Here is a 22806-nt window from a genome sequence, read left to right as displayed (position 1 = left end):
ACAGAAAATGTGAGACAGGAGAAAGGAATGTAGGGGGAGGGGCGGCGAAAAACGGGTGCGTGGCCAGGTGGGGAAAATGGGGTGTGTGGAGATGAAAGGGGGAGTGGTGGGGGAGAAAAGGTAAGGGGATGGATGAAGGGGGTTGTTAGCAGCTACCTACAATCAAATAATTCATTGTTCACACCATTGGGACTTTGCTCCTGTTTTAGTGCTTTTAATGTTTTTAATTTTATTGTTTTTACTCTCTCGTTTTATGTTTTTATTGTCGTGTAATAGTTTTTTGTCCATGATTAGTCATGTACAGCACTTTGTTGGAACAGTGGTTGTTTTTAAAGTGCTCTATAAATAAAGTTATTATTATTATTATTATTATTATTATTGGATTGTAAGCTATACAAGCAGAATATGAGGTGCTGTTCCTCAAGTGTGCCTGTGGCCTCACAATGGCAAAGGAGGAGGCCCAGGACAGAAAGGTCAGAATGGGAAGGGGAGTCCAATTATTTAGCAACCAAGTGATCCCGTAGGCCCTGGCGTATCGAACGCAAGTGTTGCTGAGTCTACGCTTGGGGAAAGCGAGATAAATTTGTCTTTGGGGCCCTCAGGTTTCTGTTTTACTTTTGGTTCATAATACTGCAGTATATAATATTATGAGAGGCAGAAATAGAGTGGACCGTCAGAACCTTTATGCTAGGGTGGAAATGTCCATCACTAGAGGACATAGCTATAAGATGAGAGGAGGCAAGTTTAATGGAGATGTGCAGGGCATGTTTTTTTTTACACAGGGAATAGTGGGGGCCTGTAACGCATTACCCGGGGTGGTGGTGCAGGCGGATACAATAGTGGCATTTTTAGTTAGGCACATCGAAATGCAAGGAATAGAGGGATATGGATCATGTACAGGCAGATGAGATCAGTTTAACTTCGCATCAAGTTTGACACACACATTGTGGAATGAAGGGCCCGTTTCAGTGCTGGAGGTCTGTGTTATTGGAAACCCATCACAGTTATATCGTGTTCCGGAAGTGGCGGCGCCGCCCAAGCAGCTGCGGCTCACCTGCAGTCCGTTTTTTTTAATATTTATTTATTTATTTATTTTTAAACCTGTTGTTTAGTTTATTTCGTTTATTTTAATTGAGTAGGTGTGTGGGGGTGGGGATAAACTGTTTTTAGTCTCCTCCTTTGGGGGATGCGACCTTTTCTTGTCGTATATCCCATCTCCGTCTCTGTCTGCGCTGAGGCCTAATCGCAGAGCTGGCGGCCTCCAACTGGAACCGGAGGCAGAGCCAGGACTTACTTACCGACACTGGCTGGCCGACTTTGGGGCTGTGGCGGCGTTGCGGCGGCGGCGACCCGACTTCGGAGTCTCGGAGGCTCGGCCGCGGGTCCAGTGGACTACATCGTCGGGAGCTCGCGGGGCCCAGGTTGGTGACCGGTTCTCCGGAGCTCCTGCAACGACAGCTTTGTCCGCTGGACCGGAGGGTGGCAGCTTCGACCACCCCGGGCTGCGGAGTTTGAACCGGCCCGTTCGCGGAGCTCGGATGCGGCCGCTGGACTTACCATCACCCGGCAGGGGGCCCAAAACCGGAAGCCTGGATCGCCTCAACGCAGAGGGAGAACAAGGAGGGAAGAGACAAGAACTTTAAGACTTTTGCCTTCCACCACAGTGAGGAGGTGTCTGGTGAACTCACTATAGTGTGTTTATTGTGTGTTTTGTTATTTTATTCCATGTTATGACTGCAAAGTATATAATTTTGTTCAGACTGAAAAGTTTTCTTTAATAGTTTACTTTATGTTAACTTCTTGGTGGCACATTGGTGTACTTGATTGAGAGGTGGCAGTGAATGCCTCGTTCAATAAAAAAAATGAAATTCAGGTAGACAAAAGTGCTGGAGAAACTCAGTGGGTGCAGCAGCATCTATGGAGCGAAGGAAATAGGTGACGTTTCCTTGCCTATTTCCTTCGCTCCATAGACGCTGCTGCACCCACTGAGTTTCTCCAGCACTTTTGTCGACCTTCGATTTTCCAGCATCTGCAGTTCCTTCTTAAACAATGAAATTCGGGTGCTGGTTAACAAGATTCCTTTCTGTTTCTTTACTGCAGAGTTCAGTGATTGCGAATGAATAATTGACTCGAATTAACAAACCAGCAGGAAAAGGGACACCATATGATTGAATGAAATGAAGTTGCAGGTGTCAACTTTAAATATAGCCAGTAATCTAACTGCGACAATCATTGCCTGTTCTCTCCAGTTAAATGGCTAGGTGGCTTTTGACCTGTGTCTATGCCATCCCTGCAAAATAAAATACAAGCCACAAAATGGGATTTAGCTCGTGTGGGGAAGAGTGGCATCTGAAGGCCACTTGAGTTTTGAAGACATTGACCATGCAGACAAAACTGAGCTTGAATTATTTTTCACCACCAGCTCACAAACCAAGACACACTCAAAGCAATGTTCAAGAAAGCAGAGTCTGAAATAAACGGCAGGGTAATTGAAGCAGTGAGGAGAACAGAAGACCCTCTGCAGAGACAGCGTATACTGGTGGAAGAGGAGCGACAGAATTACTTGGCTGATGAAGAGAAAATAATACAGCAACTCTGGTATGTTCAATTATTTATAATGATATTGTTTTACTTTCTCTGGAATGCTCTATCGTCAATTTTACAGTTAATTTATGCTGTTTTCTTTTTCTTTCATCCTGTTGGATAGTAAGGAAAGTTGTCAAATGATACAGCGGGATGTAGATCAGTTGAATAAAAAGGAGGGGAAAATGTCAGAGGTTGTCTAATTGGGGCAAGTGTGTGAGGTGGGGCTTTTTTGGAGGACAAATGAAGGTAGAAAAAATTCCGTGAATAGCAGAACCCTTTGGACCATTGGGGTACTGAGGTAGAAGCGGATACAATAGGAATGTTTAAGATATATGTGGAAAGACACATGAACAGTATAGCAGGGAGCGGGGCTGGCGAGTGTTTGCCGGGCTGGCGAGTCGCTCACTGCAGTTCCGGCCATGGAGCAGCCTCAGTGCAAGAGTCCCGGGCCGTCGGACTCACCACAGTGTGCACCATATTGCACAATTTCAAGCTGAAAAATGCAAATGTTCCGTACCAATGGGAGGGGGACACCCTCCTTCCACCACCACCCCCCCTCCCCCTCCCCCCCAGTTCGCTACGCTCCCTCGGGATTGGTCTCTCGCAATCTCTCACTCCCAACTCTCACCCAATGTTGGCAGCCCTGGAGAATGGATGGATTGCAGACCACGTGTAGGGAGATGGGATTGGCTAGATTGGCATCATAGTTGGTGCAGACATGGTGGGCCGAAGACCCTTTTCCTGTGCTGTACTCTTCTTTGTTCTATGATGGAACCTGAACTGCTGCAATTATAAAATGGACATAAAAGTATCCCTATGTTTGAAGATCTTTGATTTTGCTAATTGAGAAGCAACTGTGAAATCGCCTAATCTTTTACAAGCAGCTAATCCAGTCTTTGCCTTTTTGAATGGGGAGAATAAAGTCAGCAACATGTGACATTGCACATCATGGATTACCTCACTGTTTTGTATTCATAATCAGCTTTGCAATACTTTGGCACAATGCAAACAGTATTTAGCATTTATATTCTGCCAAGCCTTGCTTACTCCTGTGCACATTCTTCTCTTGTCACTTTTGTTTGACTGATTATAGGATTTCCTGTGGGTAATCCACGTGTCTGTTACAGTTTACACAATGTCCTTTGTCAGGCTGGATGCTTTCAGCGCCTTTGTGCCTATTCAGCGGTTCTAAAAGCATCTAAATTGGTGCTTAAAGTTTGAACTAAATGGCATTTGTCTTTCTTCCTCCGTCACACACCACCAGTCTCGCTTCTGGCCCCAAACTAAAAGCCTAAAAGATAATACAGTTATAGTTCCAAAGCAGTAGATCACTTACTTCATATTGCACTGACTGAGCAACAACATTGGTGTCGATCAGTTACAAAAGCATGTTACTGAGTTGGATGATCAGCCATGACCATATTGAATGGCGGTGCAGGCTCGAAGGGCCGAATGGCCTACTCCTGCACCTAATTTCTATGTTTCTATGTTCAGTCTCTCCCATGTACTAGAGACGCATTCAGTAATAGTTGGATGTTGCACGAAAATGCTTTAGTAGTTGGCATCTTGCCTCACACCAAGGGAGGTTGCTGTGCTTGTTGGAGATCTATCAACCCAATCTCAAGCCATCACTACGAGTGTTCCTCGGAGCAGTGTGCCAAGCCACCACCATCTGCCAGCCTACCTGTATCACTAGGTCTGAAGAAGGGTTTCGGCCCAAAACGTTGCCTATTTCCTTCGCTCCATAGATGCTGCTGCACCCGCTGAGTTTCTCCCGCATTTTTGTGTACCTTCGATTTTCCAGCATCTGCAGTTCCTTCTTAAATACCTGTATCACTACCTTTGGTGAAATCTGTACCTGTACGAGTTATTTCACCTCCACGGCACTCTCCTGGGGCCCTATTGAGCAAGTCCCACCTTCTTTAACATATGGATGGGAAGGGAATGGAGGGTTATGGTCTGAGCGCAGGTATATGGGACTAGGGGAGATTATGTGTTCGGCACGGACTAGAAGGGTCAAGATGGCCTGTTTCCGTGCTGTAATTGTTATATGGTTATATCAAAATGCAACCTTTTATACTTGTCAGGAGTGAATTCCATCTGGTTTTCCACAGTTCACTTCCCCAGTTCATCTGGATGTTGTTTTATTCTCGGGACCCTTCTGATTTTTCTCCAATTAGCTAATTTACGCTGGCATGTAGGCTAATCCTTGCAGCCCTACTTAAATAAAGAAGGAATATGAGTCATTCTGACAGATGCATTGGTGTGCAAGTGGAAGATCTGCCCCTGTGATCACCTCTGGAAAGGATTATTGTGTCAGGAGTCCATTACATATCCTGCAGATCGCTGTGGTTTTAAGTAAAAATACAAAATGATGGAAAATCTTCAGCGTATGAGGCAGTGTCAATAGAAAATAAACCAGTTAATGGTTTTGGTTGAGTTCCTTTGATTGGAACTAAAGGATGCACCATGTCTGTTGATTAATCATTTTCTTTTCCCAGGTGTAAACAGCCCAATTTTCCAAATTATAATCTTGTTATTTATTATCCTGTTCCAAAAATAGTGAAAATTACTTGTTGTGGGTGAGGCAGAATCTTGGCAGAACTTCTAAAATATTCCTGTTGATGTTGTAGTCACAGTTGGTTCTCATGGAGGAGTTGAGGGAGGAGCAGTATTTCGTTCGGTGGGTGCGTGTGGGAGGTGTGGAAGGCTTTCCAGACGGTTTAATCTGGTACCAATGGGTTTTGCTTTATCTCTCTTTGAAGTGAACTACTAAGTTTAAACTTTGCACAATTAGACTTCCCTCCTCCACTGATGTCCTGGCCTGTCTGACTGTGTGATGCTCAGTGCACCTGAGAAACTTTTAATTACATGCCACCTTGCACTCCATTGATCTAATAACATCATCCAGTTTCAGCCACATCTGACTTAGTCCTTTCTGAATTTTCGTCATAAAGTTACAATCCCATTCTGACACATTTCACCCTCCCTTCGAGAATTAAATTCTTCCACAATGTTCTCCTTTGTTTACTCCATTTGGATCAGCGAGCTCCATGAGCTTTTTAGATTGTGAATGATAGCAGTCTACCATATTGCTGCATCACAGCATAGTTTGGGAACAGCTCCATCCATGACGGCAGGCAATTGCAGAGAATTGTGAATCCATTTACACTTCCTGCTGCCTCAGCAACGAAACCATTATAATCAAAGACAAGTCTCACCCCGGGCACTCCCTCTTCTCCCCTCTCTCATCAGGCAAGAGGTACAGAAGTGTGAAAACGCATACCTCCAAATTCAGGGACAGTTTCCTCCCACCTGTTATCAGGCAATTGAAATCATTCTATCAACATCCAGACAGCGGTCCTGATTTACCATCTACCTCATTAGAGACCCTCAGACTACCTTTAATCAGACTGTACTGGACTTTATCTGAACACTGGACGGCTTTACTGTAATCATAGAAACATAGGTACAGGAGTAGGCCATTCGGCCCTTTGAGACTGCACCGCCATTCAATATGATCATGGCTGATCATCCAACTCAGTATCCCATCCCTGCCTTCTCTCCATAACCCCTGATCCCTTTAGCCACAAGGGCCACATCTAACTCCCTCTTAAATATAGCCAATGAACTGGCCTCAACTATCTTCTGTGGCAGAGAATTCCACAGATTCACCACTCTCTGTGTAAAAAATGATTTTCTCATCTCGGTCCTAAAAGACTTATCTTATCCTTAATCTGTGACCCCCTAGTTCTGGAATTCCCCAACATCGGGAATAATCTTCCTGCATCTAGCCTGTCCAACCCCTTAAGAATTTTGTAAGTTTCTATAAGATCCCCCCTCAATCTTCTCAATTCTAGCGTGTACAAGCCGATTCTAAATTCTAGCGTGTACAAGCCGATTCTAAATTCTAGTGTGTACAAGCCGTGTATAGTCTTTCTGCTTACTGGATAGCACTCAACAATAAAAGCTTTTCACTGTACCTCGGTACACATGACAATAAACTAATCCACTCTGGCCATGGTCACTGAGAACTCTCCTGCATTGCCCCCCTCTAGAACATCACATATACATACAAAAAATATCGAATAGCAGTCAGGAGGATATACTCGCACGCGGCAGCTCAGAGATTGTCACAAAGTAGTGGAGTAACTCAGTGGGTCAGGCAGCAACCCCGGAGAACATGGATAAGTGACGTTTCGTGTCTGGACCCTTCTTCGTACTGATTGTGGCGGTGGGGTGGGGGGACTGGTAGAGAGGAGAGGCAGGACAAATTGTGGCAGGTTTTAGAATTAGAATTAGATCCTTTATTTGTCATTCAGACCTTACGGTCTGAACGAAATGTCGTTACCTGCAGCCATACATACAATAATAAACAACAGAACAGACAGTAAACACAAATTAACATCCACCACAGTGAGTCCACCAGGCACCTCCTCACTGTGATGGAGGCAAAAATCTTAGGGTTACTGTCTCTTCCCTCCTCTTCTCTCTCTGCGCTGAGGCGATACCCCACCGGGCGATGGTAAGTCAGTCCCGCGGCTCACCGAGCTCCGCGAACGGGCCGGTTCAAACTCCGTGGCCCGGGGGTGGTCGAAGCTGCCGCCCTCCAGTCCAGCGGACGCAGCTGTTGACGATGTCGTCCACTGGCCCGCGGCCGAACCCCGGACTCAGGATGCCGCCGTCAGAACGCCGTCTCAGCCACCGGAGCACCGTTCCAGCCCTCAGCCGGGTCGCCCTCACGTGAGCGTCGTTCCACCCTCGAGCCAGGCCTCCCTCACGGGAGTGTCTCAGCCCCGCGCCAGGCCGCCCTCATGGGAGCGTCTCAGCCCCTGACGGGAGCGCCGTTACCCTCGAGCTGGGCCGCCCTCACGGGAGCGAGCCCAGGGCGAGTCCTGACAGGCTCCGGAGCCTCGAGGTCGCCAGCTCCGCCATTAGGCCTCAGCGCAGACGGAGGCAGAGAAGGGGGATACGACAAGAAAGTCGCATTCCCCCAAAGGGAGAGACAGAAAGCCCTGTACACGGTAATGGGTACACCCATGCAAGGTTGGTGGGGGGTGGGGTGGGGGGGGCACTGCTTTTATCCAATGCTTAACTTGATTTAACTGGAAAGGTTTATCTGCAGCATATGTTTTAGAAATATCGGTTTGGTTTATCATTGTTACATGTACCTAAATACTTTGTTTGGTGTACTATCCATGCAAACATACCACACATGAGTACAACAGGTGGTGCAAAGAGAGCATGGAAACTGTGCCGAATATAGTTTTACAGCTACAGTGAGAGTACAGATAAACAACACACAGTTTGCATAGGTAATTGGCCACCGTAAATTGCCCTAATAGGTGAGTGGTAGATGCTGGGTGGATTTGATGGGAATCAGTTATAGGGAAGATTACTGGCAGAATAAGGTTGCTGTTTGAGCTAACACAGCCTCGAGGGGTCAAATGGCCTCCCATGTCATAGGGAAATAAAGGAAAGGTTTGGTAGACACAAAATGCTGGAGTAACTCAGCGGGACAGGCAGCATCTCTGGAGAGAATGAATGGGAAGTATCCAGAGATGCTGCATGTCCCGCTGAGTTGCTCCAGCATTTTATGTCCACCTTCGATTTCAACCAGCATCTGCAGTTCTTTCCTACACATAAAGGAAAAGTTTGCTTGGTTTTAGTATTTCTAGACTAGGAATGAGGCATTTAATTTACTGCTTACAGCATCTGGGACAAGCTTTGTAATGGCCTTATCTTTTGTAATGACGATATCCGTTACTGCAAATCCTGGAGGGGTTATCCACAGTGAGTTCCTCAAAGAGAGAAAATCAGTTGTTTTGAACCCTTATCTCTTCCCCTGTCAGAGCTGCATTTGTGGCTCGATGCTTGGAGCATTTACTTGGAAGGAAACCAGTGGGAGTCAGAGGTACAGGCACTTCAGTCTGAGGAACGAGTTGGAGGTGAGGTCACTGGCACCAGCTGGCTTAGCCAGGGTTTTAACAAGTGTATTCAATGCAGGATAGACACAAAAAGCTGGAATAACTCGGCGGGACAGGCAGCATCTCTGGAGAGAAGGAATGTGTGAGACTTGAGTACAGTTCTGTGCGGCTTGCATTTGACAGCACTGGGCCTCCACTCGCTGGAGTTTAGAAGGTTGAGGGGGGACCTCATTGAAACTTACACAATAATGAAAGGCATAGATAGAGTGGATGTGGAAACGATGTTTCCACTGGTGGGAGAGTCTAGGATCAAAGGGCGCTCTGCTCTTTTAGAAAAGAGCTGAGGATGAACGTTTTTAGTCAGAGGGTAGTTAATCTGTGGCACTCATTGCCACAGAGGGCTGTGGAGGCCAAGTCAGTGGATAATTTGAAGGCAGAGATCGACAAATTCTTGATTAGAACGGGTGTCAAGGGTTATGGGGAGAAGACAGGAAAATGGGATTAGGAGGCAGGGATCAACGGTGATTAAATGGTGGAGTGGACTCGATTGATCAAATGCCCTAATTTTAATCCTATGCCTTGTGAAGACTGTTTATTGTGGCATATTTTCTGGTTTTTAAAGAAAGCATGAATGAATTCATAAGTTTATTGGCCAAGTGTGTACACATACAAGGAATTTACCTTGGTGCTCCGCTCGCAAGTAACATCATGACATACAGTAAACCATTAAGAATAAAACAGAAAACATTGAAACATTTCTATAATATTATGTAAAATCAAAACTAAATTTCTCCGCTGAATATGTCTGAATAACATGCAAGTGATTCTGTGGCTAATCATTTTCTTGCGCTGAAATCTATGATCCATTAACTTGTGAATTTGTGACTGTGTGTCGGTGCCCATCACTGGAGAGGAGGAGTGGTGCTTGAGTGGAGAAACATTCCTGTCACTTTGATTTGAGCACAGCAGCTGGGCCGGGGGGGCATGGGCAGGAGCCAAAGGGAAGTGGGATTTGGCGTATATTAACGTTGGAATTCGATATCACTGAAAGATGGCGCGGTAGTGCTTTCAAACAAGAGGACGCTGGTGAGAGTCCAGCCTGAAAGGCACCCTTGTCATGAAGAAATGCACCGGCCAGGAATGCCCACGGCAAATCCAAACACTGTAGCACACAGCGGGAAGCAACAGTCTATAAGCTTCTCTTGCCTTGCAGATCATGTGGCAAAAATTCTGCTTGGCGGTGAATGATTTATATTTTTGAATGACACGAACCAAAGTTCAAACTTTAGAAATGTCAACGTTCAAGTTCTGGGCTGAGGGATATGACTTACTGATGACTTGTTGACTCTCATCCACTGCTGAATGGAAGGAAGTGATGGCTGGCGGGAAGAAAGGCCAGGTCGCAATGGGGTGGGTTGGTGCAGAACATAATAATAATAATAATAATAATAATACAGTTTATTTCGGACTCGGGGTCCAGACAAGGGGCAACATTACATTAAAATGCATTGCATATTAAATATCATAAAGTACATATAAAATCTTAGTATATCACTTATAAAAGCATCATAAATTATATTAAAAAAAGAAAACACAATACATGAATTAAAAATCCAGATTAAAAGAATTATCAATGTCCTACAACGAGACAACGATTCAGATTCAGATTCAGATTCAATTTTAATTGTCATTGTCAGTGTACAGTACAGAGACAACGAAATGCAATTAGCATCTCCCTGGAAGTGCGACATAGCAAACGATTCGAATAAATAATAATAAGTGTAATAAGTTGTCCGTGGGGGGGGGGTGATTGGCAGTCACCGAGGTACGTTGTGACAGAGTGCCAGCACCGGAAACCAGTTTCTCCACAGCTGGGATTCGTAGCGTGTAGTGCTAACCCTTACGTTTGACAAGGCCACACCGAGACACACTTTAAGGATAAGGGGGAAGTCTTTTAGGACCGAGATGAGAAAAACATTTTTCACACAGAGAGTGGTGAATCTGTGGAATTCTCTGCCACAGAAGGTAGTTGAGGCCAGTTCATTGGCTATATTTAAGAGGGAGTTAGATGTGGCCCTTGTGGCTAAGGGGATCAGGGGGTATGGAGAGAAGGCAGGTACGGGATACTGAGATGGATGATCAGCCATGATCATATTGAATGGCGGTGCAGGCTCGAAGGGCCGAATGGCCTACTCCTGCACCTATTTTCTATGTTTCTATGAATTTAATATTTTTAAAGTTTTAGAACATGTGAATTAGAGCCTTGTGATTCAATATCTGTGCAGAAGCAGAAGCAACCAGTGATTGGGCTGGAATGAAGGCGAGGGATGGAGTGACTGGCATACTTGGTAGTGTAGCAGTGCTCAAGAGATGAACACCTTATGTGGGGTGGGGGAGAGAAATGCTGATGGTATTTGAGTTGAACGTTACGAAGTTGGCTTGAATGAAGTAGCCAAACACAGGCAGGTGGGACTAGTATAGATGAGACATGTTGGTCAGTGTGGGCAAGTTGGATCGAAGGGCTTGTTTCCATGCTTCTTCTTCTTGCGTATGGCGTGCACAGCCTAAAGTTGTAGGACAACTTGTTCTATTTGATCTTATTTGACTGTGCACGCCGGGTTGATTGCATTAGTCAAAACAGGGCGGACCACGTGAAGGTTGCAATCTTCCACCCCGTTTCCATGCTGTATGACATAGTTTAAGCTATTTTCTTCTCAGCAATACATTTGTTTCTTGAGTTCTGCAAGTTACTGTAATTAATAAAAGGTAATGTCACTTTTTTTTGCAACTTTGCTGCCTTGTTCTATGGAGTAAACCCAGTGGGACAGGCAGCATCTCTAGACAGAAGGAATGGGTGACGTTCAGACTGAAGAAGGGTCTCGACCTGAAACGTCGCCCATTCCTTTTCTCCAGAGATGCTGCCTGTCCCGCTGAGTGACTCCTGCATTTTGTGTCTATCTTCGGTGTAAACCAGCATCTGCAGTTCCTTCCCATGTTACACAACCTTCTAAAGTTTACCTCATAGCCCAGGAGGGACTTTTGATTCAAGGCTTCTCACAGTCAGATACGATGGAGTTAATTCCTTTTGCTGGGGTTGTTCTGGTTATCTCAACACTGCCAGGGGAGCAATATGATGATCTTCAGGTAATCTTGGGCTGCAGAGTAAAGCTCTGTGAAATTGCTGTTTCTTGCTCGGATTTATTTAAGTAAAAACTGAATGCACCAATTGCCCCTTTCTATCCCTGTGGATCGGAGACGGGGAAATTCACATAACTTTCGAATGCCTCCTTCAAATCGGTGATGCAGGAAGTAATATTTATTACCTTGGCAGTATTTAATATCTGCAAAAGTCAAAGAGTGCCAGTTGTGTTCCCTTGACGTTTTGAAACAAGTCAAGAAACGGAGCAAATAGTTCTGCCTCCCCATTGCAGTGCGTTAATTTTGTTTAATCATTTTGCCTGAGCAAATGTAAGGAGATCAAGGAAGGCTGGTATTTGCCAAAGTAAGTTCCTGATAAGTGGTATCCCGGAACACTTGGCTTGCTCGGCTCAGTGACTTAATTCCATGTCAAACATCCAACAAGTTGCATGCTACTTATTCTTCTTGCCTTGATATTAATATCCCCCCCTTTTAACATGCATTCAGAATCAACATTTTATTTTGCAGCAGAATCAATTTCATGCCAATACATCTCGGCTGCAATTCTTTCAGTTTACAATTACTTATTGAGTGGGATACAACAAATACAAAAATGCTCAATCTACCATATATCTAGTAACGTATCATCATCTGGGGGGGGGGTGGGGCAAAACAGTGGTGCAGCAGTGGAGCTGCTGACTCGCAGCACCAGAGACCTGGGTTTGAGCCTTCATGTAACATGGAGCAGCACAACATAGGAACAGGGGCTTTAGCCCACAATGTCTGTGCCCCACACAATGTTTGCTTAAACTAATGCCTTCTGCCTGCATGCGCTCCATATCCCTCCATTCCCTGCGTATTCATGTCTATCTAAAATACCTCTTTAACACCACTATTGTGCCTGTTTCCACCACCCCGGCAGTCAGATTCAGATTCAGATTCAGATTCAGATTCAATTTTAATTGTCATTGTCAGTGTACAGTACAGAGACAACGAAATGCATTTAGCATCTCCCTGGAAGAGCGACATAGCAAATGATTTGAATAAATAATAATAAGTGTCCGGGGGGGGGGGGGTGGTGATTGGCAGTCACAGGGGTACGTTGTTGAGTAGAGTGACAGCCGCAGGGAAGAAGCTGTTCCTCGACCTGCTGGTTCGGCAACGGAGAGACCTGTAGCGCCTCCTGGATGGTAGGAGGGTAAACAGTCCATGGTTGGGGTGAGAGCAGTCCTTGCCGATGCTGAGCGCCCTCCGCAGACAGCGCTTGCTTTGGACAGACTCAATGGAGGGGAGCGAGGAACCGGTGATGCGTTGGGCAATTTTCACCACCCTCTGCAATGCCTTCCGGTCGGAGACAGAGCAGTTGCCATGCCATACTGTGATACAGTTGGTAAGGATGCTCTCGATGGTGCAACGGTAGAAGTTCACCAGGATCTGAGGAGACAGATGGATCTTCTTCAGTCTCCTCAGGAAGAAGAGATGCTGATGAGCCTTCTTGATCAGAGTAGATCAGTCACCACTATGTGTGTTTAAAAATAAAAATCAATAAATCAATAAATAAGTCTTGCTCCAGATAAGTTGCGACACGGTGGCCCAGCGGTAGAGTTGCTGCCTCACAGTGCCCGTTACTGATTTAGTTTGATCCTGACTATGGGTGCTGTCTGTGCCGTGTCTGTACGTTCTCTCTATGACCGTGTGAGTTTCATCTGGGTGCTCCGGTTTCCTCCCCTACTCCAAAGATGTACAGATTTAGAGGTTAATTAGCTTCAGTAAAATTTAAAATTGTCGCTAGTGGGTAGGATAGTGCTAGTGTGGCGGGCGGGGTGATCGCTGGCCGGTGCAGACCCGGTGGGTCTGTTTCCACGTTGCATCTCTATAGACTAAACGTCTCTGCCCAAAGTAACCCAGGCTTCTGGGAAGATTTGAGGGCAGATTTAGAAACAACCTTGCGATGGCCTCTGTGTTTAACTTTAATTACCCAGAGCTGCCGCATGGGAAAACCATTTGGTGCTCCTTGTGCTTGAGCGGTTCTTGTTGTCAGTCCAAACCATCCAAGTAAAGCACAAGAAATGATGAATCGCAAAGTATGTCAGTTTACAGGGACTGCTCCTGTTCCTGCAGATACCAGTGCCCTCTGCTGCCATTCACATGGGTGTACCAAAGTGTGTGTGAGACATTCTTTAAATGAAAATAGAAAATGCTACCAGCTGTCATAAGGCCAGTTAGTATTTACAATATATATTAATGATCTGGATGAGGGAATTGAAGGCAATATCTCCAAGTTTGCGGATGACACTAAGCTGGGGGGCAGTGTTAGCTGTGAGGAGGATGCTAGGAGACTGCAAGGTGACTTGGATAGGCTGGGTGAGTGGGCAAATGTTTGGCAGATGCAGTATAATGTGGATAAATGTGAGGTTATCCATTTTGGTGGCAAAAACAGGAAAGCAGACTATTATCTAAATGGTGGCCGATTGGGAAAGGGGGAGATGCAGCGAGACCTAGGTGTCATGGTACACCAGTCATTGAAGGTAGGCATGCAGGTGCAGCAGGCAGTAAAGAAAGCGAATGGTATGTTAGCTTTCATTGCAAAAGGATTTGAGTATAGGAGCAGGGAGGTTCTACTGCAGTTGTACAGGGTTTTGGTGAGACCACACCTGGAGTATTGCGTACAGTTTTGGTCTCCAAATCTGAGGAAGGACATTATTGCCATAGAGGGAGTGCAGAGAAGGTTCACCAGACTGATTCCTGGGATGTCAGAACTGTCTTATGAAGAAAGACTGGATAGCCTTGGTTTATACTCTCTAGAATTTAGAAGATTGAGAGGGGATCTTATAGAAACTTACAAAATTCTTAAGGGGTTGTACAGGCTAGATGCAGGAAGATTGTTCCCGATGTTGGGGAAGTCCAGGACAAGGGGTCACAGCTTAAGGATAAGGGGGAAATCCTTTAAAACCGAGATGAGAAGAACTTTTTTCACACAGAGAGTGGTGAATCTCTGGAACTCTCTGCCACAGACGGTAGTTGAGGCCAGTTCATTGGTTATATTTAAGAGGGAGTTAGATGTGGCCCTTGTGGCTAAGGGGATCAGGGGGTATGGAGAGAAGGCAGGTACGGGATACGGAGTTGGATGATCAGCCATGATCATATTGAATGGCGGTGCAGGCTCGAAGGGCCGAATGGCCTACTCCTGCACCTAATTTCTATGTTTTCTATGTTTCTATGTATCTGGAGAGATGTCAGACTGGCGATTTCACCTCCATTCTTCAATGGTTCAATAATTCTTTTACTGTCATGTGTACCAAAGGGACAGCAAAATGTATTTTTTTGCATATACAGTGCCCTCCATAATGTTTAGGACATAGACCCATCACTTATTTATTTGCCTCTGTACACCACAATTTGAGATTTATAATAGAAAAAAATCACATGTGGTTAAAATGCACATTGTCAGATTTTAATAAAGACCATTTTTATACATTTTGGTTTCACCATGTAGAAATGACAGCAGTGTTTATACTTAGTCCCCACAATTCAGGGCACCATAATGTTTGGGACACAGCAATCTCATGTAAATCAAGTTCAAATTTACATTTATTGTCACTGCACCAATTGGTGGAGTGAAATTTGAGTTGCCATACAGCTGGACGAATAAAAAGAACACCAGATTTGACGGAATTTAACATGGACATCCTCACACAGCAGAATCAGCGTTTCCCACCTTGATGGAAGGCAATAAAGTTTGGTCATCTTCCTTCCTCTTGAAAGCAATCATGTGTAGTATTGTGTTGCATGTTTAGTATTTTGTTGCATATCCTTTGCATGCAATGACTGCCTGAAGTCTGCGATTGATGGACATCACCAGTTGCTGGGTGTCTTCTCTGGTGATGGTCTACCCGCGCTGTAGTTTTAGCTTATGCTTGTTTTGGGGGCTAGTCCCCTTCCGTTTTCTCTTCAACATATAAAAGACATGCTCAATTGTGTTCAGATCGGGTGATTGACTTGGCCACTCAGGAACTGACCATTTTTTAGCTTTGAAAAACTCCTTTGTTGCTTCGACAGTATGTTTGGGATCATTGTCTTACTGTAGAATGCACCGGTGGCCAATGAGTTTTGAGGCATTCGTTTGAACTTGAGCAGATAGGATGTGTCTATACACTTCAGAATTCATGATGCTACTACCATCAGCAGTTGTATCATCAATGAAGGTAAAGTGAGCCACCACCTTCAGCAGCCATACATGCCCAGGCCATAACACCCCCACCACAGTGTTTCACAGATGAGGTGGTATGCTTTGGATCTTGGGCAGTGCCTTTTCTCCTCCATACTTTGCTCTTGCCATCACTCTGATATAAGTTCATCATCTGTCCACAAGACCTTTTTCCAGAACTGTGGTTGCTCTTTTAAGTACATAATGTGGTTGAGGCCAGTTCATTGGCTATATTTAAGAGAGAGTTAGATGTGGCCCTTGTAGCTAAAGGGATCAGGGGGTATGGAGAGAAGGCAGGTACAGGATACTGAGTTGGATGATCAGCTATGATCATATTGAATGGCGGTGCAGGCTCGAAGGGCCGAATGGCCTACTCCTGCACCTATGTTTCTATGTTTCTATGTTTCTACTTCTTGGAAAACTGTAACCTGGCCATCCTATTTTTGCGGCTAACCAGTGGTTTGCATCTTGCAGTGTAGCCTCTGTAATTCTGTTCATGAAGTCCTCTGCCGACAGTGGTCATTGACAAATTCACACCTGACTCCTGAAGAGTGTTTCAGATCTGTCGGACAGGTGTTTGGGGATGTTGTTTAATTATAGAGAGAATTCATCTGTCATCAGCTGTGGAGGTCATCAGATGCCGGTCCCTTTGCGATTAGTAAGCTCACCAGTGCTCTTTTTCTTATTAATGATGTTCCAAACAGTTGATGTTGGTAAGCCTGAGGTTTGGCTGATGTCTCTAACAGTTTTATTCTTGTTTTGGCACAACTTTGGTTGTCATGTTGATAAAGAGCAATAAAAGTTTCTAAAGGTGATGATGGGAAGACTGGAGGGAAGACTAGGTGCTGAGAGCTCTCTTATACCTGCATTAAAGAGGCAATTAAACACACCTTAGCAATTACAAACACCTGTGAAGCCATGTGTCCCAAACATTATGGTGCCCTGAAATGGGGGGACTGTGTATAAACACAGCTGTAATTTCTATACGGTGATACCAAAATGTATAAAAATACCCTTTAATAAAATCTGACAATGTGCACTTTAATAACCACATGTGATTTTTTCTATTACAAATATCAAATTGTGGAGTAGAGAAGCAAATAAATAAATTATGGGCCTTTGTCCAAAACATTATGGAGGGCACTGTAGATCTGTGCGATTCTCACCTCCCCCTCTCTCCCTGTGTGCCCCCCCTCTCTCTGTGCCTCTGTCTGCGCCTGTCCCCCCTGCAATGTTTGAGACCACATAAGGCCCTGTTGTGACTAGCACAAGCAGAAGGAAAACACGTCCGACATCTTGTAAGTATGATTTATTCTGCCCCACCCATGGACACTTCTCCAAGGTCACCTGCTCTCGATCACGAGGCACAGCCCTTTATATTAAAGGGGCACAGGCATTTACATATACATCACACCTCCCCCTTTACTTCAATTACAATTCTCCCCATTCCCTTAAATTACCTTACATCCCCCCTTCAACGTTGGTCAAAATTAATAACTTGAACCTTAATGAATTTAGTGCTCGTCATACTACAATACTATAAAAAAATTGCCCAACAATTTTACATAACAAGTCGAGTTGGGGGTTTTGACAATCGCCCACTTCTCGTGCAAGTCGTCTTTCCAACTCGCTCTGTGTCGTATTTCTGTTGTGTGCGAGTGTGGCTTGGCTCGCTTTGAGCCGATTCCCCCACCACAGACCCTTGTGATGCGGCCTGTGATAGTTCGCTTGAGTTTGGGAGACTAGCTCCTTCTGGGTGAGGGGTTCCTCCTTGTGGGAGAGTGTTCGCACTTGTCTGCTGCGTGTTGCCAGGGCATGGCTCAGCTGCTTTGTGTGCAGGTCGTATGTCCTTCCTGTTCCTGCGGAACTCTGTACCGCTCGGTGTAGAGATGACATCGCTCCGAGGGGACAGGTTTTCTCTTGCAATACGGCCACGTTGCCACTCAGTTGGTTTGGCATGAAACCGTACCTGTTGTTGTTGTTCCAGGCGTGGCAGCAGCTCGACGCTTGCCTTCACATTGAAGTATGCTGCCTGTTTTTCTTGTCGGATGGCCAGTTGTGGTCCCATGGGAAGGACATGATGAGGCAGTAAGAGTGATAGAGGCGATGGCAATTTGCTTCTTAACAGTTTACTGTTCAGTAACTGTAAGGGGGCATAGCCGCCTGTCCCATCAAGTGGGGTGTTGCGGTATTCGAGGATGGCGTACATCGGGTCACGGCCGCTGTGTTTGGCTTTCCTCATGATACCTTTTATAGTTTGCACACAGCGCTCTATCTGCCCGTTGCTCTGTGGATATATGGGACTTGAGGTGACATGGGCAAATTCCCAGTCATCCTGGAACCTACGAAACGCAGCACAGACAAATTGTCTCGCGTTGTCAGTCATCACCAAGTCACGAATGCCATTCCGGGCAAACATGCCCTTCATCTCACGTATCACCCAATGTGACATCATGTCTGTCAGTTGCGCTATTTCTGGGTACTTGGAGTAATAGTCCACTACAAGCAAATGGTCAACTCCATCCAGACGGAAGATGTCTGCGCCGACCTTAGACCAAGGTCTGCTGGGGATGAAGTGTGGTTGGAGTGGATCGCTTGCTTGTGCTTTCCTTGTCGCCTGGCATATGGAGCAATTTCCCACAGTGTCCTCAATCTGTGCGTTCATTCCTGGCCACGCAAATAAATAACGGGCTCGTTGTTTCGATCTTTCTTTGTTTCAGCCTTGAACTGCGCAAGGCGCTCGTCTGACATGTGTAGGATGGCTTCTACAGCATGTATCACGTTCGGCAGTGCGGTGTACTCTTCCGCAGGTGTGTTTGCACTGGGCAGCCGGCTCAGGGCATTGGGGACAAACATTTCACGTCCCGGCTTCCAACGTATTTCCAGGTCGTACCGTAGCGGGTGCATTCGCATGCGCTGGAGTCTGGGGCTTAGTTTGTGTAATGGCTTGGCGAGCAAGCCTACTAATGGCTTGTGGTCAGTAAGAATTACTGTGCACTGCCCAACAATGAAGTCATGAAACTTTCTGCATGCATACAGTATGGAGCACAGCTCCTTCTCTATAGTTGCATAGTTGCGCTCGGCCGCGTTCACACGTCGTGATGCGTATGCAACAGGTCTCTCGTCTTGCATCAGGACCGCTCCAAATCCGCTGTTGGAAGCATCTGTGGCAATTGACACGGGCGCGTTCACATCGTACAGTTTGAGTATGGGTGGTGAAGTGAGAAGACATTTCAGCTTGTCTACTGCATGTCTGTGCTTCTGCTCAAAATGCCACGCTATTCCCTTTTCTGTTAGCTGTCTAAGTGGGGCGGTGATCTCTGAGAGGTTCGGAATAAACTTAGCCATGTATGTCACCATCCCCAAGAACGTTTGCACTTCAGCCTTGTTTGTCGGGTATGGCATTTGTAGCATGCTGCTGACACGAGATGGGCTTGGTGACACGCCTGCTTGCGAGATGACATGTCCCACATATTCAATCTCATTTGAGCGCATTACCGACTTTCAGGGATTGAGCTTTAGGCCGGATTCTTTCACCCGTTTGAGTAGGGCTTTCACCCTTGCGTCATGTTGTGCTGCGTTCACACCCCAAACGAGAATGTCGTCGACAACTATCTCCACCCCTTGTAAATCGCCAAACTCTTCCTGCATCGCCCGCTGCCAAATCTCACTTGCGGATGAGATTCCAAATGGAAGCACGAGGTATCGGTATCTCCCAAAGGGAATATTAAATGTGGTCAGACGCGAGCTGTCATCGCTCAGTGGGAACTGCCAGTACCCACTTGTAGCGTCAAATTTTGAGAACCATTCTGCCTTCGGCATGCGGGCTGCAATGTTCTCGAACGTCGGCATTGGGAAATGCTCCCTACGAATGGCCGCATTGAGGTCACGTGGGTCAAGGCATATGCGAACTTCACCATTAGGTTTGCTGACCACAGTCATTGAATTCACCCAATCTGTCGGTTCACTCACGGGCTTTATGACTCCCAAGCTTTCCATGCGTTCTAATTCGGCTTTGACCTTATCCCTGATCTTATAGGGGATAGTGCGTGGCGGGTTTTGCTTAGGTTGCACGTTCTCTTGCAGCGCTATGTTGTACTCGTGTCTTTTTAGCCTTCCCAGCCCTTGGAAAATCTCACGGTTTTCCTCAATGATCCTTGCAGTGTATGACGGGCTCGCACTCACGCTATCAACCGCCTCCTTTCGCACAAGAAGCCCTAACTTTCCACACGTTAGTTTCCCAAATATGGGTTTCACATTCCAAGTGGAGGCGTGGGCTCGGATCCCACTTCTGACACCATGTAATGTTTGAGACCACTTAAGGCCCTGTTGTGACTAGCACAAGCAAAAGGAGAACACGTCCGACATCTTGTAAGTATGATTTATTCTGCCCCACCTACGGACCCTTCTCCAAGGTCACCTGCTCTCGATCATGAGGCACAGCCCTTTATATTAAAGGGGCACTGGCATTTACATATACATCACACACCCCCCCGCTCCGCTTCTTTTATTTGGTGTCTCTGTGCCTCTCTCTCTGCGCCACTGGGACTAGGATAGGTGAGGCTCGGACTCTATTCCTTGGTGCACAGGAGGATGAGGGGTAATCATATAGAGGTGTATAAAAGCCTCAGAGGAATAGATCGGGTAGATGTACAGAACCTCTTGCCCAGAGTAGGGGAATCGAGGACCAGTGGACATAGGTTTAAGGTGAAGGGGGAAATATTTAATAGGAATCTGAGGGATAACTTTTTCACATAAAGGGTGATGGGTGTATGGAACAAGCTGCCAGAGCAGGTAGTTGAGGCAGGGACTATTCCAATGTTTAAGAAGTTAGACAGGTACAAGGATAGGACAGGTTTTGGAGGGATATGGACCAAACATAGGCTGTTTGGACTAGTGTGGCTGGGACATGTTGGCCGGTGTGGGCAAGTTGGGCCGATGGGCCTGTTTCCACACTGTATCACTCTATGACTTTATCCATGTCTGTCTTTCTTTCCACGTCTCTTACTCTCTCTCTGCATCTCTCACTCTATATCTATCTCCCTCTCTCCCTCCCTTGTGTGTGTCTCTCTCTCCTTCCCTATGTTTATTCCTCGCTCTTTCCCTGCTTCTCACGCTCCCTGCATCTTACGCTCCCACTCTCTCCCTCGCTCTCCATTAGAAATGGACAGAGAAGACCTAAGGTGACATGTAAATTCTCACTGCTCCTTGTTAGAAATTAGTCGATTTGCCACGGGCAGAGATCAAACAGGGTTTAGTTTGATAACAGTAACTTCTGAATGCTGGAGGTGCAGCAGGTCAGGCAGCATCTCTGGAGGTGACGTTTCAGGTTGGGACCCCCTCATCAGAAGACTGTAAATTCTCTCTGGCTGTGCTCACTGAATAGTCAATAATGCCTCTGTTTGTTCCATATATCACTGAATAAAATCACTTTAAAAGTAAATTTAGAATCCTGTCCATTTCATTTTAAAATAGTAAGGTGTAATTTCAGTGTAGGCATTGAACAAAGGTGATTTCGAGCCTTAACTATCTCGTGGTGTTACACAAAAAAAAACAGGTGTGCCCTACATGCAGCAAGTAGTAGCATTGCTAGAAGCAGTTCTTCACTGAAGATCATTTTAATTAAGTTCAACTGACATGAAAGCTGGAGGCAGATTTATGTTGTGGACAACCGCGCCTACAAACAGTACATTTCTTTAGCAGAAGAAATCGATGCTGTTTAAATGTAACAGGAAAATGCGCAGCATGGTGTGTTGTTGCAGCTGACAAATAAATGTAGTGCCTGCTGGATGATATACACCTCTCTTGAGGAACTGATTACTCACCGACCTTCACTGAGTACCAACCCGAATAACTGTAAACAACGCAGGGAAGAGATTGACTAAAAATCTCAACGGAGGCTAAGAACACATCAGTTGCATGTGTGTGCACTGTTCTCTGCTGGTCCTAGATTAATCAGTGCCTGCCTCCGTTTTTAAAGTCTGGTGCTTGCTTTAAAGACATTCCTTCCTGTGCAAGGAATAAAATCATGGGAGACCCCTTCCACCCCTGCAACGGACTGTTCCAGCTGCTACGGTCATGCTATGAAAACGGAGAGGTTGTGAAGGAGTTTCTTCCCAGAGGCCATTAGGACTGTAAACTCCTATCTCACCAGGGACTAACTTTACTGAACCACTCTACTGCTTTTTAAAAAAATTGCTGTTTTTTTCCCTTTTTCCTTCCGCCCACAATATTTAATATGTAAAATATTATGTGATTCTGTTTGTAGTTTGTTTGGTTGTTTGTTTGTTTGTTTGTCTTTTTGCACAAAGTCCGCGAGCATTGCCACTTTTCATTTCACTGCACATCTCGTATGTGTATGTGACGAATAAACTTGACTTGACTTGATCTCTTCCTGCCCCGTAATCATGAGAAAGCACCTTAGTTGTTGATAGGATGGTTCAGCTATAATCAGGCAACTGAACCATCCTATCAACAACTGGAGAGTGGTCCTGGGCAACTATCTACCTCATTGGAGACCCTTTGACTATCTTTAATGGGACTTTACTGGACTTTATCTAGCATTAGTCCCTTTATCATCTATCTGTACATTGTGGATGGCTCGATTGTAATCACATATAGTCTTTCCACTGACTAGTTAGCACGCAACAAAGCTTTTCACTGGACCTCGGTACACGTGACAATAAACTAAACTTCTTGCTTATCCCCTCCCCATCATTTTCCTCTGCTAAATTGCTACTTAAAAAATCTCCAATGTCTTAGGCATCTAGGATATTTATATCCACTTACATGGTTCAGTGTCACTTCTTGTTTCATACCTTTCCTGTGAAATACCTTGAGGTATATAACCCTGAACATGTTAGTTATTTAGTGCTGCAAGGTGTCACCTGCAGAGGGACTGAGAAATGGTCAGTGAATACATGTGGGAAATGTTACTGGGGAGGAAGA

At 45.5% G+C, this 22806-nt stretch overlaps 1 protein-coding gene across 5 annotated transcripts in view; it reads left to right on the top strand.

Moving 5' to 3' along the window:
- LOC129707370 (sickle tail protein homolog) overlaps nt 1-22806 on the top strand; it is a 171373-nt gene that overhangs the window by 118117 nt on the left and 30450 nt on the right. For all 5 annotated transcript variants that reach the window (XM_055652365.1, XM_055652358.1, XM_055652383.1 and 2 more), the window contains one exon: nt 2423-2598. In XM_055652365.1, coding sequence (XP_055508340.1) covers nt 2423-2598 — 176 coding nt within the window. The remainder of the gene's footprint in view (nt 1-2422; nt 2599-22806) is intronic.

Source organism: Leucoraja erinacea, chromosome 2, assembly GCF_028641065.1.
Source record: "Leucoraja erinacea ecotype New England chromosome 2, Leri_hhj_1, whole genome shotgun sequence".
NCBI classification, from domain to species: domain Eukaryota; kingdom Metazoa; phylum Chordata; class Chondrichthyes; order Rajiformes; family Rajidae; genus Leucoraja; species Leucoraja erinaceus.
This window is presented reverse-complemented; position numbering and strand designations above follow the sequence as displayed.